A 26,728-nucleotide genomic window follows, 5' to 3' on the forward strand; every position below is an offset into this window, starting at 1 on the left:
AGGAAGAAGTCTCCCCCCACCCCAAATTAGAGTTATGTCAACAGTTGCTTCTGTACACGTTTACCCAAATTAGAGGTGGGTAAAAAACCTACAAATGAGCAGAGCCTGCCTCTCCCTGCAGCCAATGTGTGCTGGTGCTTTGAGCTGCTGAACAGACCCATGGACATGCCACCTGCTCATCACCCACCTGCACTTCAGGGCAGTAACGGGTATGCTCTCTCCAGGCATCTTCCCAAGGCAGAGTAATTGCACATATTGATTTCAGATGTTGTCAGACAAACTGCCTTCCACAACTCCAGCACAGGCAGAATTCTCACATTGAGCTCCCCACCAACACATGCCCTTTCCCCCCCCCCCCCCCCCCCCCCAACTCGGCTTGCCCGGATTTGCATCAGATTTATCCTCTCTGCCCCTCAGCCAGGCAGACAGGTCCTCTGGAGAGCCAAACCACCCTGCTGATAGCCCACAGAGGCCAGCCAGCACCCCAGCTTTTTTCTGAAGCCTCTTACAAAAGAGGTTTCTCCTTCCCCTGCTCCTGGGTAGCAATGACCCTGTCAAGGCTCTCCTAAGGTCAGCAGTGACACTTGCAGGCTTGGTTTTCAGACACGGCTGTCCTCAAGAGAGGCTGGCACAAACAACTGGGTTAAATACACCCTTCAGGTAACTTCAGGGAACAAACACCAGCAAGAAGAGATGCTGTACTCTGGCGAGCAGACCCTTGTCTGAGGTACAGTGACACACTCAGCATAGTGGCACTTCTTCAAACGCAGCTGAGGTCCAAACCACAGAAGTGCCTGCGGTGACCGTTACCTCAACGGTGCTTCTTCCTCCAGCAAACAGAACGCTGCCATGCCGTCCTTCCAAGCATCTCCTCTGCTGCAGGCTGAAGAGATTCCCGTTGTAGCCACCCCATGAGAGCCCGTAAGGGGACAGAAATCCCACGGTCCCTTCCCAGCAAAAGGAAGCTGAGCCTTGAAAGGCTGGTTAGTGCAAGGACAATGAATTTCATCAGGCAAAAGCCTTTAGTGTTTAATGAACATCCTAATGAAGGGGCACAGGTGCCCCAGCAGCACAGGCTTTGAAGGCCATGGCAGACGTCAAGCACCAAGAGGCTGTGTGAAGTGATGGGGGCATCTCACTGTCCCTCGGGACAACGCTGGGCAGGCGAGGTCCCCTTGCAGCTCTGCTCCAGAAGAGGCTGGGTGAGTTGCTCTGCCCACCCTCCCTGGGCCAGCAGCTGTCCTGGGAGGGTACGCACCCCCACACATCCCACTCCAAGCATGCCAGCTCCGACCCACAAGATACATCCCAAAAGCGTGGAGAAGAAATAGCTGGAGACAGCTCCAGATTGAAGGCACTTCATACCAGTGAACCTCAAAAAAAGAAAGCTATCAGCAGCCAGCACCTACTGTGACTTAAAGCCCAGCCTTCATACCGTATCGAGCAATAACATGCCTGAACTCCTCGCTGGAAAAACAGGCTGGTGCTTACACTCCTGGTTGCTAAGATCTGGCCTTCTCCAGGCAAAAGCCATGGGAGCAAGCCCAGGAAAGCATTTTATTGCTGTGCCTGGAGATTAATCCTATGCATACCACGCACCCCAGCCCAAGCACGGGGCACAGCACAGCGAGCTGTGCCATGCGCAGGGATGTGTTGGAGCACAGCCCCATCGCACTGGCTTTGCTTTTTCTCTTCAAGCAACCAAGATAACGGCTCTCTGCTTGCCTTATCCAGTCAAAAGCAACACTTCAAAGCCATCCCGTGTCAAACGCCAGAACTAATTGAAGCTGCCAGAGATGCCTCGCAGGGAGGAGGTTAACGCGTTGTGGGAAGCGGCACCGTAAGCTTGACTTGGAACCACAGAGTATTGTAAATAGCAGAGCAACAGTCTATTAAACAAAACCTGTTCCATTAAGTTACAGCTACAACAGAACGGTAATTTTAGCTTCATCAGAGGAGCTGAAGAAAGCGATATCCCTGCAGGATCAGCAGTTTTCCTTGCTCACAGCACACAGGCCTGTGGAAGCCGCAGTTTGTTTTCCCTCCCTGGCAAGGTAAGCGGGGCAGGGGAGCTGAGCCCCCCTCGGGCCGGGCTGGTGCAAAGGGGAGGACAGCGCTGACCCGGGTAAAGGCCCCCCCGCCCCAGCCCGGCCCCCAGGACAGGACAGCGCTGACCCGGGTAAAGGCCCCCCCGCCCCAGCCCGGCCCCCAGGACAGGACAGCGCTGACCCGGGTAAAGGCCCCCCCGCCCCAGCCCGGCCCCCAGGACAGGACAGCGCTGACCCGGGTAAAGGGCCCCCCGCCCCAGCCCGGCCCCCAGGACAGGACAGCGCTGACCCGGGTAAAGGGCCCCCCGCCCCAGCCCGGCCCCCAGGACAGGACAGCGCTGACCCGGGTAAAGGCCCCCCCGCCCCAGCCCGGCCCCCAGGACAGGACAGCGCTGACCCGGGTAAAGGCCCCCCCGCCCCAGCCCGGCCCCCAGGACAGGACAGCGCTGACCCGGGTAAAGGCCCCCCCGCCCCCGCCCGGCCCCCAGGACAGGACAGCGCTGACCCGGGTAAAGGCCCCCCCGCCCCAGCCCGGCCCCCAGGACAGGACAGCGCTGACCCGGGTAAAGGCGCCCCAGCCCGGCCCGGCCCCCCGGGCCCCAGCCTGGCTCGGAGCCAGCGGCAACCCGCACGGCGCACCCCACACCACCTACCGCCCCCTCTGCCCCCGCTCCCCCGCTAGAAAAGGGACAGACACGACTGCTGCGACGGGCAGCCCGCTCAGGACTCCCGGTTTTAGGTCTGTCCGTCCCCCGCCCCCATTTACTTTGGGGCCTCGCCGCTCCCGCAGCCCAGGGGACGAGGCAGCTGCCCGAACGCGCCCGCCCCGGCAGCCGGCCCTCGGCCGCCGCACGCCTCCGGAGCCCACCCGCCGTGCGCCCCCGCCGGGGCGCTGCCCACGGGGTGAACCCGCGTGTGCGCGGCCGCACGGCAGCGGCACCTGCCCCAGGCCGGGGAGGTGCCGCCAGCCCCGGCAGGGCTGAAAGCGGGAGACCCGCGGGGCGGGCAGCGCGGCCTAGGCGGCACCTCAGAAGGGAGGGGGCGCCGAGAGAGGCCGAGGGGACTCGAACCCGCCACCCCGCGCCCGCCACTGCCACTCACCTGCGCCCGGCACCGCCGGCTCCAACGTGCCACTGTTTGCGGCGCCCGGCGAAACTGCCCGGCCCGCGCCCTATCAGCGTGCGCCGCCCCGGCCGCCTGCCCCTCCCATTGGCCGCGCGGCGGCTGAGCCCCCCCCCCACCCCGGCTCTAAATAGCCGCCCCGCGCGCCCGCTCCCATTGGCTGGCGGCGGCCGCGCCTCCCCGGGCCCGCACGGCGGCAGTCGGTCGCTGCCCGGCGGGCGCTGTGAGGGAGAGGCGGCGCTGGGCGGCCGCGGGTTCTGAGGCAAAAACCCCCTTTTTCGGGGGTGTGCGGCTGGATGGTGCCCAAGCAGAAGCACACCTGGGCTAAGGGCGGGCTTTTGGGTGAAAACACCGGGATTTTTGGCAATATAACCAGGCAAAGTGGTGCTGGCACGGCAGGGAGCCGAGGCGCTGCTGGGCCCAGGGGGTTGCACCAGGCGAGGGATGTGGGGGCGGGCAGGGGGGAGACCAGCGGTGGGGGGACAGGCAACAAGGTGGCTGCTGCCTGGGCTGTGGGCGATCAGGCAGTGGGGGCAGGTGGTTTCATGGTACCCTGACTCCAAGGAGGCCGTGAGAGCGCATCTCCTGGGGCAGGCGGCCTTGTTCTGCGGATGCTTGCCCAGGGGTCCCCGCGCACCCTCAGTGTGGCCAGGTGTCCCCTCAGCCAGGCTCTGGCTCTACAGTCAACCCTGACCATGTGCACAAGCATTTTCTGAAGTGTTACAGCAATAGGGAGAAAAGCTGCACGTCAACTAATCCCACTGCCATCACTCGAGGAAGTCCTACAAGCAGATGCCCGCCATGTTTTATGACTCATGCTTTGGCTTTATTTTTCCCTCCAGCTCTCTTTTACCTACTTGGCTCACGGTTGACCGTGCCCCTGGGTCAAGGGGTTCCCACTGCAGCCCTGCACCCAGCTGTGAAGTGTGTTTCCTGTGGGATTTGTGAGGATGTCCATTTTGTGACAAGTGACTTGCAGCCGGGCTTCGCTGGGCTCCCCACTGGTGGTCAGGTCGCCACCAGGGGATCTTGCCTTTAGCAGAAGAGCAAGAGTTGGATTAAATCCATGTCCTGACTCAACCCACTGCAGGCTGCCGCTCCTTCCTGCTGTGAGAACAAGTGGGTAGAAATGCCTGTGCCTCCTTCCAATGGGCCTGAAATAGTCCTCCGCTTTGGAAACAAATTAATTTCTTACCATGGGTTTCATATCTCAAAACAACTCAACATATTAATAATGCAGCTTGTGCTTTGCTACCAACTTTGTCTCCCATCCCAAAAAGCCTTGCTCAGGTTGTCACTGTGTTTAGAGAAGTATCAAAATGTAATTAAGAGACACTAATCATTAAAATACCAAAGTCATTTGGTAAGCCTTGCAAAGACTGTGAACTTTTTCACTTACTCATTCTGTGGGTATGTGTCTTGTAGTCAGACATACCATACTGCAATTTACCATGTGCAACCAAGTCTTAATGTTTCCTGCAGAAATGTGCTTTGTCACCCTGGCCAGTCACAGGCAGCTGAGCAGCTCTCTACGGATGAACAGGTTTATCCAAGGCTAACGCCCTTTCACTTCCACCTAAACTATTTGTCCATTCCACTTGCCAGTTTTCAGTCAAAAATGCTTTGAACTGAAATGTTTTGAATTTAGCTTGAAATCTTTGAGACCTTATTTGCCTACAGTTAATCTTTGAATTGGTAAAAAATAATGGATCCAATTATATGATCACAACATGCTCTGTCCCCTTACTTATTTTGCAAGGAAGAAAACAAACAAACAAAAAAAGTGGTTTTATCATTAGCAAACTAAAATTCCAGCACTTGTGTGGTTCTAAACTTGACTATTAAAGAGTTACTACATTCAGTGAAATGATCCCTGTTAGAAAGATGGAAAGGATTGTTCTTTCAGCTTGCCACAGAGAAAATCCAGCAGAGAAGATCTTCATGAACAGGAAACACTGGGGCAGAGAAGGGCTCTTGGACCAGGTGAACAGCAGTGTGACATAAAACAGCAGGAGGGTAACAGAGCCTGCCATGTTTTAGTGTGAAAACACATTTTCTGGGTTTTACCATTGGCAATTTGTCAGTCTCCTTGAGCATATTTTGTTCACAATTGTGACAGTTTTTTCCATGTTTTCATGTCTCTTAAATATTATTTGGTTCAGGTTTGCACTTCAGGTATACAAAATTCCTTCCTGTGGCAGCTAGAGCACCTAAACCGAAACAAAAATATAAAGTATTGAGGGCCCATGGTTTCTGAAGGAGGGTGTTTGGGGCAGCATCTTTCCACCCTTGGACCAATCACCAGCAGCTGGAAATACTTCTTCATTTCTCTTTCCATGCAGAAAGCCTTTCTGACAGAACTAAGAAGGCAAGGAAATGCTAGGGTTTATTTTCAACACCAAAGCTTGGCACAAAAGGTTTCCAGCATCTCATGCTGCCCGGGTTTTATGGGACCTCTCCCTTCCAGCCCACATTTGGTCTCTGCTCGTGGCAGTGGAGCTTCATTTGGCTAAACCCCAGGGCTTTTAGGAGCAAGGATTTGGCTGGTCTTTCTCTGGCAGTTCCCTGGTTCCTCTGTATATCCAGAGAAGGGCAACAGAGCTGGGGAAGGGGCTGGAGCACAAGTCTGACCAGGAACAGCTGAGGGCACTGGGGGTGTCAGCCTGGAGAAAATGAGGCTGAGGGGGGACCTTCTCACTCTCTACAACTACCTGAAAGGAGGTTGTAGCGAGGTGGGGGTTGGTCTCTTCTCCCAACTAACAACCGGTAGGACAAGAGGAAACAGCCTCCAGTTGTGCCAGGGGAGGCTTAGATTGGATATTAGGAAAAATTTCTTCACCGAAAGGGTTGTCAAGTGCTGGAACAGGCTGCCCAGGGATGTGCTTGAGTCACCACCCCTGGAGGTATTTAAAAGACATGTAGATGTGGCACTTAGGGACATGATTTAGTGGCAGACTTGGCAGTGCTGGGTTAATGGTTGGATTCAGTCTTAAAGGTCTTTTCCAACATAAATGATTCTAGGATTGTAACAGGTCAGCAGAGAGCCTTATCACCTGGAGTTCATGCTTCCAAAGCTTTTGCCTCCTTCCAGCAGCGCCAGATATTACCTAATGATCACTGATTAGATATCATCTCAAGGCTGCTCATCTGCAATCACCGATGAGATATCATCTCAAGACACCCACCAGCCTGAGCTCCTGGGCTGTCTGTTGGTCCTGATGGACTCTCAAGGAAAGTAAGACATGGCTATGAGCAAAAGCAAACCCTCCTCCCAGCCCTGAGCAGTTAGAGCCCCACCAACCTCCTTCTTGGATGCCCAGGTATAAGTGCTCAGCACCCAGGAATGTGGCTGTGCCCATGGAGAGACCATGCTCTTGTGGCTGTGGGGCACGAGAGATGCTCTGAAAGACTGTAACACACAGAAGGTAAAACACTGACCTGTTTCACAAGGGCTGTCAATTTGACCAAGCAGGGCCTTGCTCATGCAGGGACAGCTTAGCTTCTCTTGAGCGATGAGGAAAACTTTCAGCCTTCTGCTCCTCTTGCCATAACTACTGCTGAGAAGTATTTTCAAGCGTTCCAGAAGTCATGTGGGCTGATTCATGTTTGGCTTGAAGATGCTGTTTGGAAAGTGCTGAGGATTGTCCCCTAAAGACCTGTCTCCGTTAGCATCAGGCAGTTTAAATCACCAGTGACGTCTGAAGCACGGTTTTAGCACCAGCATCAGGGTTTGAAAGTATCGCCTCTGGCAAAGTCTGCTAGCACTTGGCCTAATGAAATAACCTGGTTAGCTAGTCTCAGTCAGAAGCTGCTATTTCTTCCAGAAAACAGAACAAAACAATCACGTGCCTCAGTTTCCCTTTTCATAATACACAGGTGTGTAGCAGCGATGACCAGTGCAAAAACAGTCCCAAATAACGTCTCTCTGAAGCTTAGATACGAGGGCTATAACATTAGAACAAGACTTTGGTATTTCTGTTTGATAGCAGTCGGGTGCAGTTGGTTGGTTACTGTTATTTCTCGTGTGTTTTCTGGGTGCAAGGACTGGGAGGGTGTTTAACCTTGAGTTACTACAGTCACGAGAGGGAGACTTTACATTTCCCCAGGCATTTCACAAATATGTTTAGATTAAAAAAAAGACTTGAAGCCATCATTTCTTTTAAGGACAGCTTGGGGCAAATCTCTTTGTGGTGCCATAAAGCTGAGCAGGATCTGTGCTTGGTACCAGGAGGCAAAGCTCTGTTAACTGAAATGATCCTGACTTACCCCTGTTAAAAAGCCCATCGGTTGACTGCGCTGTTGCTATATTCAGAATCCATTTGGACACTTTGACTTTTACGCTTTCTAGAATAAGGCAATAAAGCAATTAGAAATAGATAACAGAAGGAGAGAGCACTTCACCAAAGAAAGGAAAAGAAAATAGCCTGACATAATTAATACAGAGCTGGCAGCAGCAAAAATGAACTGTAACAGCCATACTGTCACCGGGACTATGGCTGCAGGCTGAGCTGCAAATGTCTAGCGCTCTCATGACAGAGGGTCCTTTTGCCACCCAGCACAATCTGGCCTGAGAATGCACATCTTTGGGACAGAAGGAAATAAAAGCATCCTTTAGAGGCTGGGAGGATGTAAATGTCAGCACTTCACTGTGTGCCAGCCAGAGGATTTATCCGACTGAAAACATGCTCCCACATCAAAAGAAAAAGGGAATTAGTGTAACCAGAAAGGCAGATGCTTTTTTTAGGGAAAAATCCAAGAATGTCCTAAGTGGAAGATTGGGTTAAAAATAAAAGAGAGTCTGCTGTGTCAGAGAAAGAACGAGTAGGCTTGTAGATAGGAGAGATTGCACAGCATAGGAGCTCTCTCTTTCTTTAGTGTTATTCATTTTTAATTTGCATTGTTATAGTGTCTGGAAACACCAGGTGGAAATCAGGGCCTCATTGTGCTGGGAATTGTGCGCAAACATAATGATTAAATGTTGCCAGCTCTGCAGAGGTTGAAATATAATTCCTCATCTCTGCAGTATTACTAACCAGCATAATTATTGCTGAATAATTTTTCTGCAATTGCTCTGCTGGAATATCTGTGCCACTTGATTTCTCTCAGAGTAACCACACCTCAGGGGATGAAAAGATATATTTGTACCAGGTCCAACCTGGTAACCTTCACAGATAACAACTGGTCAGAAGCAGAATCTGTTCACCACATTTGCATAGGCATTCAGAAATTATTTGCTGGTGCCTTGGTTTCCCTTTCTGTAAAACGGGAATAGTAACACTGCACTCAGGGCTCACGCTCTTTATCTAACCCCCATGATCGGTGCAGGAGGCCTCTGTAAGGCCCTTAGAGGACTATACTGACAACATCACACATAAAGGCTTGTTAGTGCTGTTTGTAGTGATTTGGGATTAGCTGGAGAAGATATATTCTTTCTGTTGTGTTTTCTGGCTGAAAGGACTGGAGGCAATGTTTGATTTGCTGAAGGTTCCTTTTCTATTAGTGTTTTCCTATTAGCTAAATAACCATGTAAAATCCAAAACGCAACTAAACAAGGAGTTAAAAAACCCAACAACCTGACAACCCTCAGTTGCCACAGCGTAACTAGGAAGCAACACAGCCAACTGTCATTGAAGGGGTCTTTGCACAATGACTAAATCCCTTTGGGTTTCTGTGACACTTTGGCTCACTGCTCAGAGGTCAGAGAGCAGCAGGGTACACTGTCTGCATTTGTTACAGCTTCAAATACAGGCGCTTTCTGGCCACAACCCATGGCAAGCACAGAAAATTCTTCCCTAACCCTCACAGCAAGGTCAGGTCAAACCCAAAGGACCAGGAGTGTGGTCCTGATGGTCACCCACACCTCCCCATGGGCACTTGGGCTGAAAGCCCTCCGCGCAACAAGCTCACTAGCAGCACTAGTGCACTGCAGGGTGCAGCCAGCCTTTCTCTTTTGCCCTTAAGGGCAAATCTTCAAGCGGTCACTATTTCCCTTTTTCAGTGCTTTAGATAGGCAGACTTCTAACTGCTGTGTACTACCCTGCGTTCAGTAATTTTGCATGAATTTCAGCGAACCGCAAGGCACTGGGAGAAGGAGCTGGGAGCTGCAGTGCAGAAACAGGGCACCCACACCAACCAAGGCTTCCCCGGGGGGCTGAGCAGTCCTTCCTCTTCGCTCTGCCACCCCTGAACACCAGCTCCAGCCCTCTGCCAAGAGGAGGGACCAAAACAATTGCCATGGGCTTTCCCTGCCTTTTCATACCACAGAGAGGATCTGTGTAACTTAAAAAAATCAGACACATGCTCAGTTTCCCCCAGACAGCTATTGCTCTGCGTGGCACCCACCTGAAAACCACGGGTCCTGGGGGCCCTACCTTAGAGAAGGAGCTTGTTTTGGTGAAAGAATTCAAATTACAATATCACATTCCGCCGTTTGCAGAAACGGTTAGTGAATGAAAAGCAAACAAAAGGATCCCCAAAGATTGTGCATTTTTAAAAACAAGCAAGGAGATGAGGATAAATCCTCCAATGGTTTTTAAAGCAGTCTTGGGACTTTCAGGAATCCCAGCTCAGAGGTTTTGAATAGCAACTACAGGGGATCATTTACAAGTAGCATTTTCCCTAATTTCCTATTCTGCCTTTAAATACTTCCTAGGAAAGAATAGGGGCTTTGCCTTACAAGCAGCTTGAAATATTAAGCAGCCAGAAACACCCCCCTGCTCTACCTGCAGCCTTGCACCGGTTATTTTAAGTTATGACTGGAGATTGACCCAGTTTAAGTGGGTGCAAAAGGTTACCTGAAGGCTTTGTTTGACGACAATTTTCCTCAGGCATGCCTGTGTGAAATGGTCTCCCAGTCCCCTCTGCTGGTTGCAGCTTGCTGGAGGGCTGCACCGTTGCACAAGACAGCGACTGTGCGGTGCTTCGCCTCAATGAGCGCTGCAGAAGACACCGGCTGCCTGGGGATGCCACCAGCCCCATGCCCTCAGTGCCCTCTAAGGAGGCACTAACCCCTCCAGAGACTGGGGAGCTTTTCCTCACCCTCATCGCTGCATCTCTAATATAAGCACCCAGCATCTCTCCTAACAGCGGTCAGCATCGTGAAAAAAATCAGCCAAATGGATAACCTTACAAAAAGCACCCCTTCCTGTGAAAGCTGAGGCATCCTTCCGAGACCAAATAACCTCCCCATGGGGAATGTATGGCTTGAAACGTTTGTTGAGCTTGTGACCAAATATCACCTGCAACAGTTTGTGGCACATGCTGCCGTGTCCCTACGAGCCCACCGCCGCACGTCCGTCCTGCAGGCTGCTTGCTCACGCTCCCACCGCAGCCAGCAGCCTTGCAGCCACAGGCAGAGCAACCCCTGTAGCTTCTTCACTGCCTTTCCCTCAGCAGCTGGTATCCAGTTTTGAAGTGACCAAGGCAAAATTTCCTCCAAGGGGTGTAAAACAACGCTCAGAGAGAGAATCCTGATGCATCCTGGAGAATGAACAGAGCCAGCAGCACAGGGCAGGGGCTGCTGGTAGCCGTGTGGGGCTTGGCCGTAGCTCATGATGCCCAACTGCACGCGGTGAGAAGTGCAAATCTTCTCGCGGAGAGGGGAAGATTTGTTGCTGGGTGCAAAGAGCTGCTTTGTGAGGCTATCGCTGAGAAGGTCGGTTCTGACCAGCTAATGCTGGCCGACGTGGGCAGCGGGAGGCCGAGCTGGCACAAGGCAGCCGGTCATGATGGCCGGCAGGGTGCCAGCGCTCGCTGTCAGCCCGCCTGGCTGAGGCGGAAACCCGAGTGACAACCCTGATAACAACCCCTGCTCGTGGCCGGAGGCCCAGGGGCCTTGCAGGGGAAGGCAGAGCCCCCGGGAGCCTGTGCTCAGCCCGTTGCAGAAGGCTCCATGCCCTGGCCGACTCACAGAATTGCTTTGCATGCACCCCCACCCCCCCCCCCACCCCCACCCCCCAGTGCTGACACCTGCACCACGGGGCAAGCATGGGCACTGCAAAGGGATGTAGTAGAAAAACTAAAGGTTTATTTTTTTTTTTTAATAAAATACATCCTTACAAAATAACCGGTTTTACCCCATGCTGAGGGACTGGGTATGGTTCTTGCCAGCTCTCCTTCCCTCCTGCTCTCCTCAATTTGCAGCTGTCCAAGGGTGCAGCCGGGGAAGGAGAGGCAGCGATGCTCTCCCCAAGGCTTCGGGTGCGGGATGCCTCAGCACAGCCCCAGCACACCGGGCAGGGTGCAACAGGAGCACTTCAGAAGTGCCTGCAAAGGCTGCAGACCCCCGTGGCCTGCAGCAGGGCTGCTGGAGGGCCCTGAGGGTCCCCTAGTGTAACCCACCCGTGGTGTTGAAGCGTGTCCCACCAGAGGCAGGGTGCCGGGCCAGCCGGCCCCTGCCCTGGCTGCAGGGCAGCATGTTCCCATGAGCTGGTGTTGGACGCTGCTCCCACTGGCCTTGGGGCTGGCGCAGGGTGGTGACAGGGGATGACGACCATGTTTTAGGAGAGGAGGAGAAGGAAGAGTGTGTAGGTTTGTTGGTCAGTGTGGATTCTGCCAAGAGAGAGAGGTGCATGGTGATTTCTGGTGTTTTGCTCCCCACTGCCCCTCTCCAAGTGATGCTGCCATTGAAGATGCGATATCAATTCCACATCTCATGCCCAGTGCTGCTGTGTGCACTTGCTTGCCTTGGGAAACACTCACTCCAGGTTGGACATTACAGCCTACAACTCAGATCTCCTCTATTCCCTGGAGCCCTGTTGCCTTCCCGGGGGCCTTGGGATAACCCCAAGCCACATGCTAGCAGCGTCTGGGAAAACACGACTCACCTCTCACTGTGTGTTGTCCAGCTCCTTTTCCTTCTTATGTGACTTCGACTGGGGGTTAAACAAGAGAAAACGATGATTCTTTTACAGACCTGCCCCTTTCTAATGCCAAGGAAAAATGTGGTCAAACAGCAACTTCTAACCTCCGATGTATAAGCATATTTTCAGATTAATTTGAGGGCAGCTGTTTTTGTGTCCTATGCAATGCCACGAAACATCCCATGGTCATGGAGATGTCCTCAGAAAAGGGGACACTTTCCAGTTTTCCAAAGCACTAGTCCGCCCCTGCTTCCCTTAAAGCAATGCAAGTGTTACCAGATACTGGAATATCAGCAGATAAAGGGAGAGAATAAAGCTATTAACAGCGAGTCACACAGAAGGTCTCTAATTTTGGAGAGCAAATACATGGATCCCAGTCTCTGACAGTCCCAAAGGCTCAGGATTCCCACTAGCTCAGAAGGCGCCTGGTTGCTCCTCGATACAAATGTTTGTGTTACAGCGTCATTACTCACACACACAGCCACACTCACTCACCCGCAAGAGCCTCCGCAGGGGAGGGACTCGCTGATACTTACAGGCTCTTGTTCTGCATATTTGAATTTCTTCTGCTTGTAATAGTCCCGTCCTTGGAGAAAATGCAGCAGGAGCAGGTCGCAGAGGACAGAGGCCTTAAATCAAAGTGCAGGTAGGGTTGGGGCTGCCCTCCCAGCTCACCTGTGCCACCTCGTACTTCCAGCTTGTTCCAGTTTGCCCCACAAATTAGGGTCACTTCTGTTTCAACCCACAACGTGGTAGCAGCTAAAGAGCGTAGAGTTCCCAAATATCCATTTAGGACATATGTGAAATGTACTGGGTTCAATACTGGGCAATTTAAGTCAATAGAAATTAAGCATTTCCACTTTAGGTATATGCAGAGCACAGCACCCTTCGGGTCACGCCAAAGTCTTTAATGATCACAACCGAATAGGATGCTGGTTTTCTGTCATGCACAAAATACTGCCCATCGCCTCCAAACCCCCCTCCACACCAGCTCTAACTTGAAACTATCGAGATACCAAGGCATGGTCCTGCCTTCCCCTGGCTCACAGGGCAGTAGCTCCCGTTAGCAGAATTCACATCAGCCAGTGGCCAGCAGGAATCCACTTCCCTAAGCTTGTGAGGCAGGAGAGCATCTCCTTCCCCACTTTAGCCCATCCCCTGTTGCCTAAGCGGGAGCCAGCATTTCACTGCAGCTCAGGGATACTTCCCCACAGATGTCACAGGCAAGGAGAATAATTTGAGAGTCTCCATACAAAGGCTGGAAATATCTGAACTTACCACTCCAAAAATACCAATTCCAGAGCCGATTGTGGTCATGGTCGGGATGATGTCAAATTTGCCTGCCTGAATAAAATCGGAGAAAATAGGTGATATGTTACAATCAGCCCAGGGTGGGGGGTGGGGGGGGAAAGGGTGCCGTAGCTGTAGGTGGAGCTCAGCTAAAGTGCCTTGCAGCAACCCAAACCACAACCACAGCACGGAGAGAAACAGGAGCTGAGTAAGAGCTGGTTTTAAACTCATTGGTCAAACAGAAAAATGTGGTAGGTTAATTTTGGGCTGACACAAATTGAAATTATTTTGCTTCCTGTATTTTTAATTTAAAAAAAAAAAAGTATACCCTTTAAATGTCCCCAGTGGGAACACAACAAGGAAAGCCTTCTCTCCCAGTGGGAAGAAAAAGACAAAATAAAAAGGTACAAATGTGGAGCTTTTGGAAATATCAGTAAAAGGCTCTGAGTTTCCACAGTTCCCCCCAACCCATCATGATGTTTTCTGGGACAAAACCACTGATCAAACTGCAGCTGATTGACGTGACCTGTAAAACGGGCTTCCCCTCTGTGTTCCCCTCACTGGCCCTTCCGAAGGGCTGCGGTAAGCGGGCCACCACCCCAGGAAACCACTCACACTGGTTTTCCTGGCCCCATGAGACCCTAGTGCTGCGTTACAGAGCTGGCACCTTCCTGAGGACATGGCATTACTGTCCTGGGGATCCAGGGGCGAACCCAGTGAACCCTTACCTTGCCATTCACCAAAATGTCAAACCGGATTCCAAACACCTTGTAGAGCGTCCTCTTGTCCATCCCATCTTCTTTGTAGTATTTGGCATATCTGTCGAATTGGATGGTGAGCGTTAGTGGCCTGCCAGGGTGTCTAACAGCCCCCTGCAACCTGAGGGCATTGGCATCTTAGTGGGCTGCAGAGCAGGGTGAAGATCTGAGGATGCACTGGCTGCTCCTGACCTTCTCCTTAACCCCCCCAAAGGAGCCTGCTTGTTGGCACCTCTGCCCTCTGTGCCTCAGTTTCCCTCCTGCCAGTTGGAGTTAAAGCTCCTGCCAGTGCTGGTACCTGATGACCCAAGTGACAGTGGATATTAGTGCAGCACTAGTGGCAGCTTCACAAAGAGCAGCAGCTACAGCAGCAGCTACAGCAGCAGCTTATGCCTAAATGCCATGCTGTGGCTGAATGTTTCGAAGCATGGGAACACGTGAGATGACCCTGCACCATCTCCAGTCTTTCAAGAGGCTTCGTGAGATCTCAGCTGAGTGGGAGAGTCTGCAAGGGGGAGGACATGTACAGGGAAAGCCAATGGGGTAATTCTGAGGCCAAGAGACAGGTTATCACTTTTCTCTTGCCATTCTAAAGACAGCACTGCTGTCTGGCACTGCAAAGGTAGCCAGAGAACAGTCCCCGATCTTCCACCACCTCTTGAGTGCTGTGGAATCCTGAAAGGTGTCACCTCTGAATTCTGCCTGGAGAGTTAACAGGGGTCTCCTTACCTGAAGTTGAAGCCCGGTGAAACATTACTGTCATCATTGTAAAGGCCATGGAACTGGTAAATGGGTTTGCAGTACCGGACGGGCCAGTCGAGGTCGCAGTTCCAGTCTATGGTGATGCCCACCACTCCTCCCTGCAACCGAGAGGGGGGTCATGAGGTTAGCCCTTCTAGGACCTGGCCCGCACGGAGAAACGCTTTCCCCCCTCATACATGGCCTTTCTCGATGCTACGAGGTGTCCTGGCTCTCCAGGGTACATGGACCCCACCACTGCTTCAGCCCTCCTGGGCAGCCTCAGCTTTGTGCCCTATACATCACCCTATGTGGAGGTACATGCTTCTGCCCTAAATGTTGGATACACAACTAAATTCATGCCCTCTTGTTCCTGGTCAGCACCCCGTGGCCAAGGCATGGTCCTGAGAAACAGTGCTCCCTGCAGATCCCCACCCCCACCCCCAGCCCTTGTAGGACAGCCTGAGCTTGCCCATGAAATTTGCCTTTCCTGCCATCAAACCATTAACGTCACAGGGAAAATCAAGGACAATTTAACACGGTCATAGAGGAGAGTGAAACGAACCCATGAAAATCAGAAGAAAACCTCTAAGAGAAGTGGCCACCTGTTGGGAAATGAAGCAGTCCCTCCCGAGCTCGCTCCAGGTTGTAACCAGCTGTGCCCCAGAGGCTCGTCTTTTTGCACTTTAAATATATGCAAGCCTCTGATTTGATTTGTTGCCTAGCAAAGTTAGCTTAAGGCTCCACAGTGCATAAATAGCTGATATTCTTGCATACCACCCCAAGAAGCGCTGGGCAAAGCTGCCTTTCTGAGCCTGGGGAGATGCTGCAGCTCACATTGTGCGATGACTAATACTTGACCATCCAGCCAAGGTTTCCAAGCTCAATTGGACGGGATTTGGCCACGCAGCTCTAGTTATTCATTGCCCAAATTAAAACAAACTGAACCCTGGATTTCCTGCCAGCGAGACGAGTCTTGTCAATCTTACAGGGGAGTTTCCAAGAAAGGCTTAAATATTAGGCCACGTCCAAGGAGATTCATAATCTTCAAGAGCTAATTCTGACACTGCCTCTCAAGTCCTTGAGAAAGCAGATCCCTCGTGTCTCAACAGCTTGGGGATGATAGCTCTGTCAGCGTCCCCCTCAACACGTCAGCAAGGAACATAATTTGAAATTAAAGTACCTTAACAGCCAGGAAGGTAAAATTCTGACCCGATTCCTTCACTATGTAGCCCAGGTCAAACACGGGGCATAAGGAATCGGTGACTTTGTGATAGGTGCATTTCTTCAGGTACTGTTTGGTAACACTCTCCACCAAGTTGCGCCTGTGAATGAAAAGACAGTGAGAAGGAGTCTGAATAACCCAATAATTTGTGTGGGGAAAGGACCTCTGGATGTCTCTGGTCCAACCTATTGCTCAAAGCCAGGTCATGTCAAAGGCCAGGGCCACCTCCTCCTGCTCCACATGCTCATCAGACCTCATGCGTGGAGAGTGGGTCCTTTCCTCCAGCTCTCCCACCTCATCAGCTACTCATTTCCCTTGAACCTCCTCCTACGGAGGAAGCCTCTGCTGTTTTCTTTCTTGCAAATGATCTCCACCTCTGCTTTGGGTTTGCTGCTTTGCCTGCTGCCCAAATGCAGCACATGTCTGCCTGGCCTCACATCTTCCAGCAGCCCCCTCTCTCCTTCCTCAGCTTTGGAAACCTTCCCATGGCCTCCACCATCCCTCCCAGCTGCCTCTCCTCTCCACATCTCAGCTCATCTATGGGCTCTGCCAGGCACCAACTCTGTGCACCAACAGTTTTCATCTGGGAAAGTTCATGGATCGTGCATCCCACAGCTGTTAGAATTATCTGGATTTGCTATCTCCTCCAGAAAGGGTGAAAAGGAAAGGACAGCATTTCGCCTTCCACCCTGCTCTGCTCTTTTGCCTAAAAATAGTCTTTCTGTGAAGCCTCCCTGACCCAAATGACCTAAAAGTTGTGCCTTGCTCAACCCCATCCCATAATTTATGCTCAGCAGTTCATTAGCAGCAGTGATCAAAGGCAGGAAGCTCCCCCATGACCCCATCCAGCCCTGGCTCAGCCCCTGCAGCAGCACCCAGCCTGGCCCACCCCACCTCCCAGGACCTGCTCTCCCCCACCACGTCCCCTCTCCTGCCTGCCCTCGCCCCCGCTGGAGCCCTCCGTGCTGCTGGTGGGGGATCCCCTCTCCCTGCCACCTCTCGGGGTGCAGCGCAAGGTCGGCTCGAGGCTTTGCCAAGCGTGCCGGCTGCCAGGGCCTTTAACCTTGGCTGCAGCGCAGGGATGCGATCGGCTTAGAGGGAGGAATCAGCCACCTTCAGCACAAAGAGCTTCCGTTAATTTGTTCCAAATCAGATACATAATCAGTGTCATTGCAAATCCTCTTAGGTGTGCGCCTTCAGGCAGCTGCCTGGAAGGGGGCGACCCTACACCCTGTTGCAGAAGCAAGCGAGAACCGTGATGTTAAGAGGGGCCTCTGCTCATTTTTGGGCACCAGGCTTTGTCCTGGCTGCTCACACCCCACTGGGCCATTTCGTATTTTATTGTTCTCTTCAGGGAGGAAAAGGGAGAAGGAAAATGAAGAATCAGAGAAACTGTATTTTCACATGCATCGTGAGAGGGTAACTCAGGGAACACGAATCCCAGAAACCTTTCCTGTACCTGCTGAGGTGGGACAGATTTGGGAGGGAAATGTCTCGGCTCCCATAAGCTGATCTGGTGATCAGTGCAGCAGTTAAAGTAGCGCTGGTCTCACTGGTGAGGAATAGCATCCTCGATATCAAGCATCCAGCTACACCCGTGGCCTCCCCGAGGGACACGGTTGGGGGAACCGAGCAGAAGCCATCCCCCCAGATGTCCCCTTACCTGGACACCTTGAACCTGGGGAAGGTGATGCTGTTCTTGATGAACAAGGTGAACTTCTCTGCTTCTGACAACAGGGCAGGGCTGAAAAACACAAGTGTTGACATGTGTCCATCCCTCGGCTCTCTGGCCTCTAGGGAAAGCCCCATTTGGTGGGGATTCATCCAAACTGGGTCAAGTAGGACCCAGAAAAACTGATGATCTCATCCCTTCCCTTCTGCATGAAAGATCCCAACAAGGTTCAGAAAAGTCCCAAGGAAGGATGGAAGTGCCTGTTAGGGGACAGACAGGCAGTTAGGAGCTGGGATTTCAGTTAAGAAACCCCAAAAGCACAGTGAGGTGGCTGGAAGAGAGCTCAAGGTTCTGCATGCTTCCCTGGGCTCCTTGATGGATCTTGGCTGTCCCTGCGGCTGCCCGGCGAGGAGGGGAGGCAAGGAAGACAAGGACTTTGCATCTACCAGGATATGCTTCACAGCGGCCATGGAGGTTGGAGATGGAGAACATCTCACGGGCAGAGCACAACTTTACTCTGAAGGCAAACGGGATGGATGGGAGCTGCTAGTCCGTGCACAGAGCACCCAGCAGACATGGGGTGAGCTGCTGGCAAGGTTGGGAGGAAAACCACATCAGGATAGGCACAAACCCCCTGGGAACAGTGGGCAGCATGTACAGCCACAGGGTCTGAATTGACCCAGGCTGTCCTGGCAGCATCCTGCAGAGCCCTGGCTTGATCTGCTCTGCGCTTGCTGGGATGGGATCGGGCTGGAAAAAGTCAGCAACCACATCACTCCTTACTTGGGAATGTGGTCATCAACTTCAACGGGGCACCAGCCAAAGATCTCGCAGGTCTTCACAGAGCTATTGAAATGCACACACTTGCCTGTCATGAGCCCTGTGGAGAAGAGAGACAGCTGCTCACGCTCCTGGACACCGGGAAAACCCAGCCTCACACTGGGATGGGTGGGATGTGGTTGGAACTTCAGCCATGCTGCAGACATCCAAGACACAAAATACTCAGGGCTTTGGTGCCCCTTTGTAACAAGAGGAATTAATTGTGGCCTCTCAGCGTGGGGCGGTGGTTTCTCTTGCACTATCGTACAGGGGAGCAACTGGGCATTTTTCTTGCTAAAATACACCTCAGAAAAGGCCGAGCTGTTAGAAGGATAGCAAAGTGGGGAAATGGTTTGGTCTTGATTAACCTTTTGTCTGCAGAGCTTTTTGCAGCTCAGGTACCTTTCAGAACAAGCAAGCAGGACCAGCCCAGGTGAGACCCTCACCCGGCATGTCAGAGGCTTGTCCCAAACTGGTGGTCAGAAGCGGGTCCCCCTGCCAGGCACCCCAGCCACGCCGCTTTGCCAGAGCACGCTGTGCTCGGCATGTCCCACCAGAAACGCCGGTGCCAGCCCCTCGGGGCCGCGTGCCGTACCTTGTCCCTGGCGGCTGTACTTCCCTTGGCTGCAGTCACTGTCCCGTGTGCAGAGCCCCGCGTCCGGCAGCTGTTTGGGGAGAGCAGGCAGCCGCCCCTCAGCATCACACCCTGCTGTTTCGGTCCCTCTGTCCCTCCTGCCTCGCCTGGCAGCACTGTCCTCAGGGGCAATGCCGCTCAGCTGAAGGCAGAGCCGTATCTGTACACCGCTTCCCAACCAAGGATGCCCAGATTAAGCAGAAAAAAGGGGGATTTTCTTTTTTGAACTCCAGGCAGATGCTTTTATTTAAGCCTTGAGTCTGCTCTGCTCGATCATCTCAGAAAGAAGAAAACTTAAATGGATAGTGGCTGTTTTTCAGCAGAACAACAGATTTCACGTAGTGCTCGCAAGTCATGAATGACAGTACGGGGCCAGGCTCAGGCTTTTATCAAACCTCCCCACGCCAGCAGCTCCCTCCCCAGTGCCACCACCACAACCCCCCCTAAATTACAGAAGCTGAGGCTGCTGAAGGAAGCCAGTGTGTTTACCTCCGGGCAGTTGCCTTGTTTCTGTCCAGGGGTGACAATGAAGTTGGTCATCACCACAAACGAGTTGTCCCCCTGTGGAGACAGAGCCAACAAGCTCACAGCCAGCACCGTGTTTTCTGATGGAGTCTCTGCGAGGAGCCTTTCCCTGGGGCAATGTGTAGGGTACCCAAACCACCGGGGCATGCCCAGGGAGACGGCACCTTTCTCTCTAATTTTGGGTCATCCACTATCCTTCATCACAGCTTGGGAAGCTGGGAGTGGCCCTGGGGACCTGCAGTGCCACCAGCACCAGAGACAGTGGGGGACCCCTTTTGCTGCCTAAGATGCTTGTCCAGAGGCACCGGAGGAGCCTTGATCCTTTTGGATGCAGCCTCAAGCGTGCCCCATCAACCGTGGTGAGTCCCAAGCACTAAATGCTCCCCAGGGGCGATATGTGGGCAGAGGTTTGTGGCAGAAGCAACCTGCTTTCCACCACAGGGACACCATGTCATGGTTAGCCCCACGGAAAGCCTATGCTGAGGAGCCCATCTGCACCCCAACACGTGGGGAAAATCAGCTGTCAGGACAAAAGGAACCCCCCCTAACCCACCCACCATGCCTCCTTACCTGGGGTGGAAAAACATAATCCACCACATCCCAGATGTGAGGGCCCATGACACTTTCGTTGGTCAGCGTCAGGCCTTTCAGCTTCACCGAGACCGAGCTGACGATGCTGTCCTGAGACTGGTAGCCCTTCTCATAGAGGAAAACCCACCTGGATAGGGAAAGGTGGTGGAGTGAGCACGGCCACTGAGGCTCATCCCCAGGAGCCCAGGTCCCAGCACATCACTGTCTTCTACCAAGTATCACCTGGGGGCTTGTTTGCCAAATTTTCTCCAGCTGGGTAAGGGACACGTGGCTGAACTTTCCTACCCTTTGCTCGAGGCATGTGGGACCTGTGGGACCTGGCTTCCAATGGTGGGATGATTTATTCTGGGGACAGGGATGCATTTTGTGGTGGTCAGTGTGTGAAGGCAGGTGGTGCAGGGTGGCCGTTGGCCATTTGGGATTAAAGGTTATGGTGGGTTTGCAGCTTGCTGGACTCAGTGACCCACCCAGACCCTCCTGACCCCCTTCATAGGCACTGTCCAAAAATCAGTGCCTCCAGGGCCAAGGCAGGGGTATGCCTGGACATGGCTCATGTCCACGGCCACTGTTCCCCACCCAGCAAAAGGAACCTTTGTGGCAGAAGCAACCTGCTTTCCACCACAGGGACACCATGTCATGGTTAGTCCCACAGAAAGCCTGTGCTGAGGAGCCCATCTGCACCCCAACACGTGGGGAAAATCAGCTGTCAGGACAAAAGGAACCCCCCCTAACCCACCCACCCATGCACATGGGGGCAAGTGGGCTGCAGGAGCAGGGTTGGGGACGCTGCTGTGGCTGGCATGGGGCTCTCCCTGCATTTCCCAGCCCATTGCGCAGCCATTAGGGCGCTGACACTATTTAACCTATGGCATAAACAAGCTGTCGCTGGATTAACTCTGACTCAGGAAGACTATAAACATGGGTGAGCAACCATTTCGGGTAACGCTCTTGGCGGCACGGAGCATTCCCGGCACTAAAAAAGGAGTGATCTGTTTTTTGTCCCTGCTGCCACAGGCACCGGTCCTGCTGGCTGTGACAGAAGGAGCACACTGCCTGTGGGACAGCCTGTGGTGTCAGCTCATCCTCGGGCACCAGACTGATGGGCACAGGGGAAAATGGGGGAACCCCAGGTGCTGTCCAGAGGTCTGCCCTAGGGGTGATGGACATTATGGGAACCTCGTGAGGATGGTGGACTTTGGCTTGCAGCCCCATCAGCATCCCGGGACAGGGGGTGAGGGGACCTCGGGGGTGGCATCTGCCCCAGTACCTGGGGACAGGAGGAGAAATTCAGCACTGCTGCCACCCCGGCTAAGACCCCCAGCTCCAACCTCCTCCAAGGCAGAGGACCATACTGGGTTACACTGGTTACGCTGGGCATCTTCCCCACTGTAGCTGCAGGAGGCTGTGAGCTGGCTAGCACCACGGTGGAGTCTTTCCCTAAATCTGCCTCCAGAGCAGCCTCTGCCATGGCCACCTCATCCCACCCTGGCAGAGGTGACTGTGGGCACACAGAGCCCCCCACTGTGACACAGCCTCCCCTTGGCAGGACAGGTTGCAGCCCCCACCCTGCCACTGAGCCATGGTCATGGCAAACGAGGTGTCATCTCATCATCATGCTGTAAATGCCCCCTCGAGCCCTGCCTGGGTGCTGAAAGTCCCCTGGTGTTGCTCCCCACTGTGGCAGAGTCACCAAGCCACCAAGCTGACCTCATCCTGCAGCTCAGCCCGCGGCCCCCTCGCACGTGGTGGTGTTCTCAGGAAACAAAAGCCAGAAAGCAAAGTTCAGCTGAGAAGCGCCTGGCATCACCCAGCCAGCAGCGATACCGCCTTATCTCAGCATTATCAGCAGAAAGAGCGGCTCCCCAAGGGTGAGAAGGGTCTCTTGGTGACATCAGTCCCATATCCCTCCTCTGCACTGATGGCACTGCCACACATCCCTCCAGCACAGCCACGCATTGGCATGCATCCTCATGAGCATCCCATGCCTGCTGCCCCAAGGGGGACCAAAGCTGGGGTAATTGTAAATAAAATAAATATCTGTTTGCCAAACTTGCTTTCAAAGAAGACAAAATCTCCGGCATGGCTCAGTGCAGGCAGGGGAGCGCAGGCAGTGCTGCAGGCAGCCAGGGGATGCCAGTGGTTGGTGGGGCTATGGGCAGCTGCATTCACAGGCAGCCCCCGGCTAGCGGAGCCCTACCCCACCAAACCAGTAAAAACTTAGGAATTACAGCAACTTTCTGCCAACTTCCTCCCCTCTGCCACTGACCTCCAAGCTGGTTTTCTTTTTGCTGCCTCCTGGCTGCCTGTTCCGTTTAGCTGGGTTGCTTAAGCCACATTTCCTTAGAAAGTCCCGCCCTGGGCAACCATTTCTGCCAGATCCTCATCCACAGGAGCAACCGCCCCTACCTGGGTTTGCTGGAGCCCTGGGGCTTCATGGGCTCAGCCCTTAGTAGAGCCAGTGCTGCTCCCAGTAACACCAGTCTGGGCCGGTGCAAAGCCTTTTGCAACAGAGCATCCTTTGAGACCTTGGCTCAGCAGCAGTTTGGGAGTGAGGATTACCCTGGTGATCCAAAGTGCTGGTGAGGTGGGTGGGTGCGATGTGGGGGTCCCACAGTGACTGCCTGGGAAGCTCTTCCCCCTTTCCAGGGGATCTGTGCTAAAAGCAGGGCTGAGCACTGCTGCTCCCCACAGCTACTTTCTTTCACCGAGCCCTGGGAGCTACTGCCTCTCCTTTAGGCTTTGGGCTCCCCGCACTCCAAAAACACCCAGTTTTTCCAATTCATGGCCAGACACCCTCTCTCCCTGCAGACCTCTTGCCCTGGGACCTTTACTGATGGAAGGGTGCCAGTCTGTCTTGAGGGCTGAGCCCACAGCAACTATGGGGGCACAGCGAAGATTTTTATCGAGCATGGCATCCCATCGCATGGCACATCATCCCACAGTGAGGGGACAGGGACCCAATCCCTGTGGCAGGAGCAGCAGCCCCAGGGCACCCGAGGACATGCATCCTCGCACGGCTCTGCGCCTGCCTGCTCCACTCACTGCCTTTTTTAAGCAGCTGTTCTTGCACCGTGGCTGCTCTTAGAGCTGCCTCCCATAAGCAAAGCAAAGCAGGGATTTGGAGCAAGGCTCCGTCCTGGCCCCAGCCGCTGGGCTGGCCCTGCCTCCCCGGCGGGGTGGTGGATGGGGGAGATTTATGGTCCTGTCTTGAGCCGCTTGGGTCTCACAAATCACCGTGCTGGCCCCAGCTGCCTCTTATTTAATATAAATGAAAATAAAAATAACAACAGATTCTCAGGCCACCGTCCAGCAGCTCGATTGGGATTTGGATGCAGCTCAGTGAGGAGACGGGGCCTCGGCGTGCAGAGTGGGGCTGGGCAGGGATGAGCCTCCAGCCTGCACACGCAGCCGCTGCTGGGGAGCATGTGGGGACCAAGCAGCCATCTGGAAGACCCACGGTGGGACACTGAGCTGCATGTGGCCATGGCCAGGGAGATGCGATGGCACCAGCGATAACCACCCCTGCATTGGGATATAGGTGATAAAGGAGCCCCTTCATCTCCGTTGCTTTTGAACCCGGTGGCACAGCATTAATTTGGGGGAAAGCAGGTGCCGGGGAGCCTTACCCGATGATGTATGCCAGGACGATGAGCTGGATCAGCCGGAAGGTCAGTCCCACCTTCTTGTTCCTCACCAGCACCATCCTGGGGGTATCATACTCGAAGAGGAAGGAGGACACCTTCTCCATGCACTTCTGCCCCATGGCTGCGCCAGGGCTGTGCCGCAGCCTCCCGCCGGCCTTGCCGCTCGCCGCGCCGTGGGTTGGGCTGTGCCCGCTGCAGCTCAAGCAACTCCTCTGTTTGCAGAGAGGAGGGGGAAAAAAAAAAAAAAAGAAAATAAAAATGCTATCGGCTTTGTTGCTCTGTGCACATCTGGGCTGTCGGGTTTCCTCCTCTGCGTGGGGACGAGGTTTCCTCTTCCTATAAGCTCTGGACGAGGAGCAGCCGGTGCCCTACATGGTCCGGGGGTGGGACGGGGTGCGGAGGGTGCAGGGCCACCCCGCTGCCAAGCCCACGTGCCACCAGGACGGAGCTGCCTGCCCGTGAGGGATGTACCCTCGCCCAGGCAGGGACCTTCCCTGGGGACAGAGGGGCTGCGGGCAGGGCTCAGGGTGAGCAGGGACCACTAGGTATCCCTGGGGGCAATGGTGGGATGGAGGAGATGGTGGGGGTCCCAGGAGACGATTTTAGGAACTGGGGTTGGGGTATCATCTTTCCCACTCCAGCAGCCACCTCAGGCTGTGGGTCTCCCATTCGTGTCCCTAACCCATGTCCTCCTCTGTCCCCCAAAGGCTGCCCCAGAAAAAGGGTTGGGAAGGGGGAGGCTGCGGGCGCAGAACCCCCAGCCCAGCAATTCGGAGCCAATCCACAGGGCAGCCGGGCGCCGGGCTTGGCCCCCTCCCATGGCGAGGCCGCCCAGCTGGGGCTTGGCTGGTTCCCAGTGCTTGCACAGGGCTGGGCTGGGCGCACGTCGAAGCATTTTCAGCATTTCCAGCATTTCCTGAAAGCCATGGCTGTGAGCGGGGCCGGCCGCCCTGCCAGGGTCACCGGAGGGATGCTCGGCAGGGCAGTGCAGACGCTGCTTAAGTGAATATCGCTGAGAAAGGGGCTGGATTTGTACGTGCCAGACTGAAATTTGAGTGTCAGCATCACTGCAGGGGGAAGCTGGGGGGTAGTGGGGATGACTCATTGCTGGGGAAGGCGCAGAGGCTGTGGATGGGGGACCCCGGACCTGCGCTGCACCCCCCCGGGCAGCTCTGTTGGGGAGCGCTGGGGCTGGGGAGGATTGTTGCTGGGGGAAACAGAGGATGTTTTCCCCAAAAAGCCCAGAGCCCAGCAGCTTCAGCACTCCCCGCAAGGACAGGCTCCATCCCGTGAGCCCTGGTTCATCTGCTGCCTCCGTGACCTGGGAAGAGGGGCTGGCTCTCTGCAGCCACCGAGCCTGGGACAAGGTCGCTCTCTGCAGGGGGAAATTATTTTGAAAATATGGAAAATTTTAACCTGCTGGGATAAATCTTCCCTCTCCAGAACTTTTAACATCACCACCTCTCACATTCAATTGCCCATTGCTTGGCATCATGTTGACCTTTCGACTCAATATTTTACAGACCTGACAACCACGAAATGAGTGGAACAAATCAATTATCTTTGCTGGGCAATAGGGAAAATGGGGGAAAAAAGCGGATGAACCATTTATCCAAATCTTTTGCTCTTACCATGAAGCCTGGGAATCAAAATCAGATGATCCCACGTTACAAGTGACGTGACACCATCCCAACGCCCCAGTCCTCAGCAACATGGAAAGCTGTCAGACGGGGAGCCAAAAGCAAACATGAAATGCTGATGCTAATCATATAAGATTGAAGGCTGATACTGCTATTGAGCAGAGCAGAAAAACCTTATAAGCTTAGATATCTGTCAGGAGAGAAGCAAATAACTTACTGTATGAAACGAGGCCTTTTAGGGAAGGCTACTCACCCTTGCCAAAGCCATGGGGATAATGAAAATAGGACAGCTAAATTTAACAGCAAAATGACTTGTAAAAGAGTCACTTCCAACCTTCTCTCTGGTACTTGGAGTCAATAAAATGGTTATAGCATGGATTTAGCTAAAATACTTTCCATGGGGAGATAATACGCATCTCCCATTTTAGTATCTCTTGGAGCCACGTTGCAGTTGGCGAGTGGGGCCGGACCTCATGGACGCATCCGGGGTGATGTGGGGAGCAGGGGACCCCAGCATGGGAGCACCCAAGGGGCCTGGGTCTTCTCCTGGGCTGCTGTCAGCACCCAGCATGGGCACCACCGTAGCCATGTCACCCAAATGTTTGAAAAAAAATCAGAGCCCAAACCCTCGTGGGCTTGCACACCACCATCGCTCACTCCTCTCCCATGCCTACACCAGCCCTGGGTTTGCCACTCTTTAAATGACTTTATAACAGGGAATTTAATAGCTTTGGGCTAATCTACCTGGCCCCACAACAGCGACGAGGGCGTGCGAGCAGTGCCAGCTGGCCAGTGTGCCTGGCCGCCTGCCGGACCTGCATCCTGCTCCCCCCCAGCTGCAGTGCTGCTTCTCCCAGTGATAACCCACGTGAGCTGCTAGCATACCTCCCCATCTCTGCCAGGTGGCTGTCGTGGGGAAGTGCTCTACCTGGGTTGTTAAATTGTTAAATTACCTGCCCAGACAGGGCAGTTGCCTGCTGGGAGATGCTGAGTTCACAGGGCTGTGATGGCTTCTGCTGCGGCTCAGGTGCTGGGCTGTCCCAGTGTGACGTCAGGGCTTGCTTTCTGTTTGCAATACTCTGCTGCAATCATAAATACATTACTGTAATGCCTAAAAATAAAAATAATAATAAAAAAAAGAATTAGTGGAAAGAGGGGTTT

At 53.7% G+C, this 26,728-nt stretch overlaps 2 protein-coding genes across 3 annotated transcripts in view; both read right to left on the bottom strand.

Moving 5' to 3' along the window:
* The window catches only part of CAMKK1 (calcium/calmodulin dependent protein kinase kinase 1), a 107,977-nt gene extending 104,731 nt beyond the window's left edge, over nt 1–3,246 (bottom strand). Inside the window, exon 1 of the mRNA XM_056354093.1 lies at nt 3,150–3,246. The gene's annotated coding sequence lies outside the window, so the exon portion shown is untranslated. The remainder of the gene's footprint in view (nt 1–3,149) is intronic.
* A 7,930-nt stretch (nt 3,247–11,176) lies between these two features.
* On the bottom strand, nt 11,177–24,887 carry P2RX1 (purinergic receptor P2X 1). Of its 2 annotated transcripts, none has more exons than XM_056323621.1 (13): nt 23,910–24,887; nt 20,263–20,410; nt 19,657–19,728; nt 19,129–19,198; nt 18,498–18,594; nt 17,706–17,786; nt 16,001–16,142; nt 14,809–14,939; nt 14,050–14,140; nt 13,310–13,375; nt 12,568–12,660; nt 11,996–12,043; nt 11,177–11,720 (listed from the first exon to the last, which is right to left on the bottom strand). In XM_056323621.1, exons 1-12 carry the CDS (start codon nt 24,044–24,046, stop codon nt 11,999–12,001), a joined length of 1,173 nt encoding a protein of 390 aa, XP_056179596.1. In that variant the 5' UTR covers nt 24,047–24,887; the 3' UTR covers nt 11,177–11,720; nt 11,996–11,998. The 2 variants fall into 2 exon arrangements, with proteins under 2 accessions (XP_056179596.1, XP_056179603.1); XM_056323628.1 differs by having other exon boundaries at nt 11,996–12,040; nt 23,910–24,886.
* Between the last annotated feature and the right edge of the window lie 1,841 nt (nt 24,888–26,728).

The sequence above is a fragment of the Falco biarmicus genome, chromosome 1 (genome assembly GCF_023638135.1).
Source record: "Falco biarmicus isolate bFalBia1 chromosome 1, bFalBia1.pri, whole genome shotgun sequence".
Classification (NCBI taxonomy): Eukaryota; Metazoa; Chordata; class Aves; order Falconiformes; family Falconidae; genus Falco; species Falco biarmicus.